Genomic DNA, 10,539 nt, shown 5'->3' with positions numbered 1-10,539 from the left:
TAATGACAGAGTAGTATTGATAAGAGAGAAAGAGAGGGGGTGGAGACATGATTGCAATGGAAACAGAGAGGCTGGAGACTCGGGATGAGAGAAGGATCATGCATCAGATAACAATTAAAATTATAAGAATATATCCTGATTTTCCACAAGCATCTAATTTAGGTAACAAAATTAAAATTAAAAAGGCATCATAACAGTAAGTGGAACTCAAGAATAGTTTATAACTTACTCTTCTTCAGAAATAAAAAGGTTTTAAGACAAAATGCCAGTCCAGTACTGTGGTCTGAAACCAATCCCTTTATAATGTTTATTTCTTCTTTTCCTCCTCAGTGCTGTGATTCTGACCTGAAAACGTTTCATCTCCATAACTCTTTCATGAGAAACCGAGACGTCAGTCCAGTACAATATCCACTCTTCATCCTCCCCAACCTCCTTCAGACCATATCGACGAGCTGCACGGCGGACTGGAACACAAGAACAGAGGGTGGAGACATAAACCATTGTCATATGGCAGAGAGGGAGATACACAGTGAGAGAGAGAGAGAGAGAGATATCAAGAGATTGATAGAGAGAGAGAGAGAGAGAGAGAAATGTAGGGGAGAGAGGAAGAGATAGAGGTAGAGAGATAGAAAAGAAAGAGAAAGATAGAAGCGATAAGAAACAGAGAGAAATAGAAAAAGAAAGCAATGTCTAAAAGAGACAGGATGAATGAACAGTTCATAAGAGTAAGAGTGGGAGAGATAAAGAAGAGAATTTCATGGGATAAAGAGATAGAAAATAATTTGCAAAACTTTGACTAATGAATTCAGTAATTAAACATTTAAGTGCAATATAAATGGAATAGTCATCATCACATTCAGTATTAAAACAAAAAACCATCAAACGAGACTTTTAGAGTGTAGACTACTGAAATATATTTTGGTCTCTGTATACAAGAATAGAGCAGTGGGTGAATACACTGCCTGATGTGGAACTCAGCTACAGATACCAGGAAGGTCCTAGGTTTAACTTGATAGTCTGTGTTGACCTACCCTATCTCAGCAATCGGGAGACACTGTTATATTTCTGATTGATCAACCAGTATCCGTGGGGCAGCAAAGGGTGGGGTGGGAGGTGGAATTAGTCAGGGCTCCTGCTTGCTGGAAAGCCCATGTGTACGGACTCCAGGGACGCAGTGATTAGTGCAGGCATCACAGATAGGCCCAAATTGAACAGCCTAGCCAACACTCACTGTTTAGGCTCACACACAGCTACCTGAGCAAGCCACAGAGAGTGGCAGACACCCACAGAATTGCACCCCAAAATGAATCAGCACCTTTAGGAAAGGAGTGGAGGAATTTGGAGGTGCAAAAACCCCTATGTGTTGCACAGATCTGTGCGAGTCTCCCCCCACTCCCTGATCCCATTAACCCTAATTTCATTGATACTCACCACTATCATACTTGCAATTGAGCAGATTTATTCCAATACACCTGCAAGAAAGAAGAGGCTGAGATCTCAATAAAGTAAGCAGAAGTTACAGTTTTCCCTGTGGGAAATGACTGGCCTGGGTTCAGCATTGCCACTCGATGGCTCAACAGTTAAGCTAGTATTCAGTGTAGAGCAGTCACGATAACTCATTCTGAGGTAAAAAAAAAATCTGGAAACATAAATTAAAAACAAAAGAACTATGGGAATATGCAGCAGATCTGTTAGATAGCCACCTAAAAGATTTAATAATTCCTCTTTTTAGATGCTGACATTGGGCCTGAATATTGGACCTCTGGCACTGACCCTGCCAGTGACCTTCACTACTGACCCTGCCAGTTCCTTCGCTGCTGACCCTGCCAGTGGCCTCTGGCACTGACCCTGCCAGTGACCTTCACTGCTGACCCTGCCAGTTCCTTCGCTGCTGACCCTGCCAGTGGCCTCTGGCACTGACCCTGCCAGTGACCTTCACTGCTGACCCTGCCAGTTCCTTCGCTGCTGACCCTGCCAGTGGCCTCTGGCACTGACACTGCCAGTGACCTTCACTGCTGACCCTGCCAGTGGCCTCTGGCACTGACGCTGCCAGTGACCTTCACTGCTGACCCTGATAGTGGCCTCTGGCACTGACCCTGCCAGTGGCCTCTGGCACTGACCCTGCCAGTGACCTTCGCTGCTGATCCTGTCAGTGGCCTCTGGCGCTGACGCTGCCAGTGGTCTTCGCTGCTGACCCTGCCAGAGTATGTGGGGTCAGTAAGAGGTCACCTGATTTGCAAGAGGGCTTCCTGCGTCTTCTGAGCATCTCAAATGTCTGCCAGCCCCGACTGCCTCCCTGGGGGGGCGGGGGTACCTGGCCCCTTCAGTCCACACAAAATTTCCCCCGGCCTCACCCGCTACCCCCCCCCCCCTCCACAACTCTGGGGCCCTCTTGCACCCTTCCAGGAGTACATATGCCTCCTCTCATGGTGCACCAGCCTCCATATTGGACTAACAAGCGAGAATTGCCAGTCTAGAGCATCCCCACCTCTGGTCCCAGGGGACGGGCAGAGGCTGCACCACCTTAGAGAGCTGGGCAGCTTAGTTGTGGACTTGGCACAGTTAGGTCACGGCTGCTCCTGCAGTAGTTGTGGCAGGAGTCCGCCTAAACGGCAGCAGAAATTCAGCCCCATTGTGATTTCCAACACCAAAAATGTTGGAGGAAGGTAGTCTGAGGGAGGTAAGGAGATCCGCAGATTTGAGGTCCTGTCACAGTGTGCAGGATCTCAACACTATGAGGGTATGGGGAGGAAGAGTGTGTTGAATGGTCCCATGGGCCAAAGAAAGACTAAGAGAGGAAAGTTCAGAGAAGCAAAATAGAAAATAGAGAGAAAAAATGAACGTTGCGACAGAGTGAAATGGGAGGCTGGAGCCGAGCGTAGGGTCAACTTCACGGCAACACGTTTTATTTATATTGTGTCTCTGAATGTGAGAAAGGTTTTAGAAGAATCTCCCCAGATATGGGAGCAGTATTCAGAAGATGCAGGTTAATATTGATTAACGTGAGGGAGTGATCAAGAGATACACCGGTCAGTGTGAGCGAGTGGCCGAGAGATACACCGGTCAGTGTGAGGGAGTGACCGAAAGATACACCGGTCAGTGTGAGAGAGTGACCGAGAGATACACTGGTCAGAGTGAGGGAGTGATCGGGAGATACACCGGTCAGTGTGAGGGAGTGACCGAGAGATACACCGGTTAGAGTGAGGGAGTGACCAGGAGATACACCAGTCAGAGTGAGGGAGTGACCAGGAGATACACCGGTCAGTGTGAGGGAGTGATCGGGAGATACACCGGTCAATGTGAGGGAGTGGCCGAGAGATACACCGGTCAGTGTGAGGGAGTGATCGGGAGATACACCGGTCAGTGTGAGGGAGTGACCGAGAGATACACCGGTCAGTGTGAGGGAGTGACCGAGAGATACACCGGTCAGTGTGAGGGAGTGATCGGGAGATACACCGGTCAGTGTGAGGGAGTGATCGGGAGATACACCGGTCAGTGTGAGGGAGTGACCGAGAGATACACCGGTCAGTGTGAGGGAGTGATTGGGAGATACACCGTTCAGTGTGAGGGAGTGACCGGGAGATACACCGGTCAGTGTGAGGGAGTGACCGAGAGATACACCGGTCAGTGTGAGGGAGTGATCGGGAGATACACCGGTCAGTGTGAGGGAGTGATCGGGAGATACACCGGTCAGTGTGAGGGAGTGACCAGGAGATACACCGGTCAGAGTGAGGGAGTGATCGGGAGATACACTGGTCAGTGTGAGGGAGTGGCCAAGAGATACGGGTTGGTGCAAGTAGAAAACATTGTGACAGTGATGTTAATAATTGTGAAAGACCTGTGAAGAGGTCAGTAAAAGGTCAGTCCTGATTATACCTGCGTTTCTTCCTCTTTTTCTTCTTGAGCACCTCTTCCTTAATGGCATTGTCATTTCCTTCGGCGTTCTGGTTGGATATTATCAGCTCCTGTTTGTGAAGTCTCTCTTCTTCTCCCAGCCGCTTGGGCTGTTTGATGCGCCTCAACAACTCTCTCACTGGTATGTTCCTCCTTGGCACTCTGGCTCGTTCCTCCTCCGACTCCTCAATCAGATTCTCTTCCTCATTCTCGGCTTCCTCTTCAGCTGATTCTCCCTCGGAATCACTCCTGGCCCCAGAAGCATTCATTCTGTGAGACGCAGAGACTTGGTGAAAGGGATTTGCAAAAACATCCTCAGGCTTACATAGAAATAGGAGCGAGTCGGCCATTTGGCCCCTCGAACCTGCTCAAACTCAGCTGAGATTCAGCAGCTACCAGGTACCTGACCCTTGTGGTTCTCCACAGGAGAAGACACAAGAACATAAGAACATAAGAAATAGGAGCAGGAGTAGGCCATACGGCCCCTTGAGCCTGCTCCGCCATTTAATATGATCATTACTGATCCGATCATGGACTCAGGTTCACTTCCCTGCCCGCTCCCCATAACCCCTTATCGTTTAATAAACTGTCTATTTCTGTCTTAAATTTATTCAATGTCCCGGCTTCCACAGCTCTCTGACGCAGCGAATTCCACAGATCCACAACTCTCTGAGAGAAGAAATTTCTCCTCATCTCAGTTTTAAATGGGCGGCCCCTTATTCTAAGATTATGCCCTCTAGTTCTAGTCTCCCCCATCAGTGGAAACATCATCTCTGCATCCACCTTGTCAAGCCCCCTCATAACTTATACGTTTCGATAAGGTCACCTCTCATTCTTCTGAATTCCAAAGAGTAGAGACCCAACCTACTCAGCCTTTCCTCATAAGTCAACCCCCTCATCTCCGGAATCAACCCAGTAAACCTTCTCTGAACTGCCTCCAAAGCAAGTATATCCTTTTGTAAATATGGAAACCAAAACTGCACGCGGTATTCCAGGTGTGGCCTCACCAATACCCTATACAACTGCAGCAAGACTTCCCTGCTTTTATACTCAATTCCCTTTGCAATAAAGGCCAAGATTCCATTGGCCTTCCTGATCACTTGCTGTACCTGCATACTAACCTTTTGTGTTTCATGCACAAATACACCCAGGTCCCGCTGTACTGCAGCAATTTGCAATCTTTCTCCATTTAAATAATAACTTTCTCTTTGATTTTTTTTGCCAAAGTGCATGACCTCACACTTTCCAACATTATACTCCATCTGCCAAATTTTTGCCCACTCACTTAGCCTGTCTATGTCCTTTTGCAGATTTTTTGTGTCCTCCTCATGCATTGCTTTTCCTCCCATCTTTGTATCATCAGCAAACTTGGCTACGTTACACTCAGTCCCTTCTTCCAAGTCGTTAATATAGATTGTAAATAGTTGGGGTCCCAGCACTGATTCCTGCAGCATCCCACTAGTTACTGGTTGCCAACCAGAGAATGAATCATTTATCCCGACTCTCTGTTCTCTGTTAGTTAGACAATCCTCTATTCATGCTAATATATTACCCCCAACCGAGTGAACTTATATCTTGTGCAGTAACCTTTTATGTGGCACCTTGTCAAATGCCTACTGGAAGTCCAAATACACCACATCCACTGGTTGCCCTTTATCCACCCTGTTCGTTACATCCTCAAAGAATTCCAGCAAATTTGTCAAACATGATTTCCCCTTCATAAATCCATGCTGACTCTGCCTCATTGACAGTGAATGTCAACTGGTACTGACAATGGTGAAAGGGGAGGGGGGGGGGCAGGGAATTCCAACGGACCTCCACCCTGTCCTCAGATAGCATTTACATGTCACCATTTTTCAATAGGCAGCCAAATTATTTTTGACTTTAAGCGTTATCCCCTTGACTAGCCCATGGCAGACAGAGTGTTCTATTACACTGGCACTCACTGGGAATACAGGTTGTTTACTACTGTATCACAGCAGCTGCTTTGGTAAAGAGCTCCATGCCCATTGTGCAGCGATGTATTGTCACAGGCTATTGGAAAGCTGGCTGTAAAGTGACTGCAACCGCACACTATATGTTGCGATAAACAAATTCTCATTTGATGTCCCCAGTGCTTCCACGGATAAATGCACATACTGGTGTGGTACTGAGCCAGTCAGACCATGTCTGAGCTGAGATAACTGGTCTCAGGCAGGGCAATAGTTGGGTTGTGACACTTGAACTCGCTGGGTTTGGGAGTGTTGGGGAAAAAAAATCAAAGCCGCCAGAGTTCCTACTCCTAACTGATATCCCGTGCTCCAGTTTGGGCGACAGGCAGCGTATTCTATTTGGGTCAGTTTTGATCCCCTAATCTGAGGAAGGACGTTCTTGGTATTGAGGTAGTACAGCGAAGATTCACCAGATTGATTCCTGGGATGGTAGAAATGACATATGAGGAGAGACTGGATCAACTGGGCTTGTATCCACTGGAGTTTAGAAGAATGAGCGGGGATCTCAGAAACATATAAAATTCTGACGGGATTGGACAGGTTAGAGGCAGGAAGAATGTTCCCATTGCTGGGGAGTTGCAGAGCCAGGGGTCACAGTCTAAGAATAAGGGGTAAGCCATTTAGGACCAAGATGAGGAGAAACTTCTTCACTCAGAGAGTGGTTAACCTGTGGAATTCTCTACCGCAGAAAGTTGTTGAGGCCAGTTTGTTAGATATATTCAAAAGGGAGTTAGATATAGCCCTTACGGCCAAAGGGATCAAGCGGTATGGAGAGAAAGCAGGAAAGGGGTACTGAGGTTGAATGATCAGCCATGATCTTATTGAATGGGGATGCAGGCTCGAAGGGCCGAATGGCCTGCTCCTGCACCTAATTTTGATGTTTCTATGTTTTATAGTCGCCTATGTGATTGCCAACATTCACTGTCTGCTCACACATGAAGAATTACCACTTGGGCAAGTTACCGGGGGTCCTGTACCACATGGGAAAAATAACATTACAGCAATGAATGTTCAATACTCTTTTCACTGTTACACAGAACTGCCTAGGATATACGGCAAAGAAACAGGCCATTCAGCTCAACCTGTCCATGTTGGCGTTTATTCTCCACTTGAGCCTCCTCCCATCTTTCCTCATCAAACTCTATCAGCATATTCCTCTATTCCCTTCTCCCTCTTATGTTTATCTAGCTTCCCCTTAAATGCATCGATACTATTCGCCTCAACCACTCCCTGTGGCAGCGAGTTCCATATTCTCACCACCCTCTGGGTAAAGAAGTTTCTTCCGAATTCCCTATTTGATTTCTTGGTGACTATCTTATATTGATGGCCTCTAGTCCTGGTCCCTCCCACAAGTGCAAACAAGTGTCTACCCGATCAAAACCTTTTATAACTTTAAACATAGAAACATAGAAAATAGGTGCAGGTGTAGGCCATTCGGCCCTTTGAGCCTGCACCACCATTCAATATGATCATGGTTGATCATTCAACTTCAGTACCCCATTCCTGCTTTCTCTCCATACCCCTTGATCCCTTTAGCCGTAAGGGCCACATCTAACTCCCTTTTGAATATATCTAATGAACTGGCCTCAACAACTTTCTGTGGTAGAGAATTCCACAGGTTCACAATTCTCTGAGTGAAGAAGTTTCTCCTCATCTCGGTCCTAAATGGCATACCCCTTATCCTTAGACTGTGACCCCTAGTTCTGGACTTCCCCAACATCGGGAACATTCTTCCTGCATCTAACCTGTCCAATCCAGTCAGAATTTTATATGTTTCTAAGAGATCCCCCCTCATTCTTCTAAACTCCAGTGAATACAGGCCCAGTCGATCCAGTCTTTCTTTATAGATCAGTCCTGCCATCCCGGGAATCAGTCTGGTGAGCCTTCGCTGCACTCCCTCAATAGCAAGAATGTCCTTCCTCAGATTAGGAGACCAGAACTGTACACAATATTCAAGGTGTGGCCTCACCAAGGCAGTGTACAACTGCAGTAAGACCTCCTTGCTCCTATACTCAAATCCTCTTGCTATGAAGGCCAACATGTCATTTGCCTTCTTGACCGCTTGCAGTATTCACTGGAGTTTAGAAGAATGAGAGGGGATCTCATAGAAACATATAAAATTCTGATGGGACTGGACAGGTTAGAAGCAGGAAGAATGTTCCCGATGTTGGGGAAGTCCAGAACCAGGGGCCACAGTCTAAGGATAAGGGGTAAGCCATTTAGGACCAAGATGAGGGTAAACTTCTTCACTCAGAGAGTTGTTAACCTGTGGAATTCTCTACCGCAGAGAGTTGTTGATGCCAGTTCGTTGGAAATATTCAAGAGATAGTTAGATATGGCCCTTACGACTAAAGGGATCAAGGGGTATGGAGAGAAAGCAGGAAAGGGGTACTGAGGTGAATGATCAGCCATGATCTTATTGAATGGTGGTGCAGGCTCGAAGGACCGAAAGGCCTCCTCCTGCACCTATTTTCTACGTTTCTATGTACCTGCAACTTTCAATGGCTGATGTACCATGACACCCAGGTCTCGTTGCACCTCCCCTTTTAAAGACCTCTATTAGATCACCCCTCAGCCTTCTTTTTTCAAGCGAAAAGAGACCCAGCCTTTTAATCCTTTCCTGATAGGGATACCCTCACAGTTCTGGTAATATTCTTGTAAATCTTTGATCTCGCCATTGTAGTTTTATGGTAACAGCTTGTAACGCATGTACAATGCAGAGCTGCTTCTATGGAGCAGTCCAGCTCTGGATCCCACTTAACCTCTGCTCTTATCAATCCCATAAAGGGTCTCCCCTACATTGTGTACTTCTGATGAAGGGCCTGTCCCCTTGCTCCTGAAATGTTAATCTGACTTTTCCCTTTGCAGATGTTTGACTGAGATTTGGAGCATTTTCATTCAGATTTCCAACACGTGTAGTGTTTTTTTTAATGCAATTTATGTTGTGAAGTTTGCACACAGCCAGAACAACTTGATAAAAAACTGCGCACATAGATGCTGTTGTGGCTGCGATTACCACTGCGGGGCGTAAGCACAGACCCCCCTCTACAGGTGGCACAATGCCTTAACTCTCTCCTACGCACTGCGGAGCTCTCTGGCCTGAACACTGACTTCAGATCTTAGCCATTTCTTTACAGCGAAGGCACCGATCATAGGCTGTCCCTTGGAATCGAGGAAGACTTGCTTCCACTCTAAAAATGAGTCCTTAGGTGGCTGAACAGTCCAATACGAGAACAATAGTCCCTGTCACAGAGGGGACAGATAGTTGTTGAGGGAAAGGGTGGGTGGGACAAGGTTGCCGCGGAATGATGTGGGTTAGGTCTGTCAGCATCCGGGGGAAGAGTTCAATCTTTTCCAATAGTTATAACCTCTCAGTTCTGGTATCATTCTGGTGAATCTTTTTTTCATCTTCTCCAGTGCCTCTATATGGCGACCACAACTGTGCACAGTGCTCCAAGTGTGGTGTAACTAAGGTTCTATACAAGTTTTTAAAAACTTCTCTGCTTTTCATCCCTCTAGAAATGAACCCCGGTGCTTGGTTTGCATTTTTATGGCTTTATTAACCTGCAGTGCTATTTTAATAAGCAAGACTTGCATTTATATAGCGCCGTTCACGACTACTGGACATCTCAAAGCGCTTTACTGCCAATGAAGTATTTTTGGAGTGTAGTCACTGTTGTAATGTGGGAAATGCAGCAGCCAATTTGCGCACAGCAAGCTCCCACACACAGCAGTCTGATAATGACCCAGATAATCTATTTTTTTTGTACAGCTTTGTGATGCTGTATCCCTGGATCCCTTTGCTCTTCTACCCCATTCAGACTCTTATATTCCAGGGAGTGTGAGGCCTCCTTATTCCTCCAACCAAAATGCACCACCCCCACATATAATTATATTGAATATTGAAAACCCAATGCAATGCATTTTCGATCTCGAATTTACAAAAAATTAAACTTGAATTTACAAAAATTAAACTCGAATGAACAAATACTAAGCCTTAGGTTAACTGCTTTAACCTGGTAACCCCCCCAGTTAACTAAAGATTTATCTTGGATCAGATTGAATAATTCACTCTGGGTAAAAGTTGGCCCAAATTTGGTCAGCAGCCCGTTGCTAAGGGCCGGCGGCGCGTTGCTATGGGGAGTGAAGGGGCCGGAAGCTGAGGGGCTCCGGGCCGCCTCCCGCCCGCTCCCGGGCCCACCGCCTCCCGGTGCAAAGTGCCGGGCGGCGCGGCCGATCCATCCCGGCTTTCGATGTAAATCAGCCCGCCTCCCACTCACTCACTCACCTGGCGCCCGCCCGCCCCGCTAGGCCGCACATCAGGTTCTGCCGGCTGCGTCGCCATGGCAACCGGACGCCGTTTCTGATTGGCCCCAAGGCTGCGGCTTTTTCATTGGTGGCCTGCGCTGCGTGATGCTGATTGGTTGCATAGTGACACTCGGACGGCGACTATTGGCTGTTAAAGCAGCAGGTCGACGCCCATTGGTTAAAATAAAATAACCAACGCTATGATTGGGTTTCTGCAATCTTGATTTCTGATTAGCTCATTATTCTTATTCGCAGCAAAATAAGTGTTGGTGCATGCGTTTAGTTGATGCATTCATTATTATGCCATGTATGTGTGTAAATGGACTAAAATGCTAGTCTGTGCTTG

General features: G+C 46.9%; 1 protein-coding gene across 4 annotated transcripts in view; it reads right to left on the bottom strand.

Moving 5' to 3' along the window:
* Window positions 1-10,223, bottom strand: part of LOC139234056 (tubulin polyglutamylase TTLL13-like) — a 45,342-nt gene extending 35,119 nt beyond the window's left edge. For all 4 annotated transcript variants that reach the window (XM_070864934.1, XM_070864937.1, XM_070864935.1 and 1 more), the window contains exons 1-4: window positions 10,174-10,223; window positions 3,877-4,164; window positions 1,432-1,472; window positions 346-464 (exon numbers count right to left, since the gene is read on the bottom strand). In XM_070864934.1, the coding sequence (XP_070721035.1) occupies window positions 346-464; window positions 1,432-1,472; window positions 3,877-4,164; window positions 10,174-10,205 (480 nt within the window). In that variant the 5' untranslated portion in view covers window positions 10,206-10,223. The remainder of the gene's footprint in view (window positions 1-345; window positions 465-1,431; window positions 1,473-3,876; window positions 4,165-10,173) is intronic.
* Between the last annotated feature and the right edge of the window lie 316 nt (window positions 10,224-10,539).

Source organism: Pristiophorus japonicus, chromosome 21 (assembly GCF_044704955.1).
Source record: "Pristiophorus japonicus isolate sPriJap1 chromosome 21, sPriJap1.hap1, whole genome shotgun sequence".
Taxonomy (NCBI): Eukaryota; Metazoa; Chordata; class Chondrichthyes; family Pristiophoridae; genus Pristiophorus; species Pristiophorus japonicus.
The sequence above is the reverse complement of the archived record's forward strand: the minus strand, read 5'-3'. Positions and strand labels throughout refer to the sequence as shown.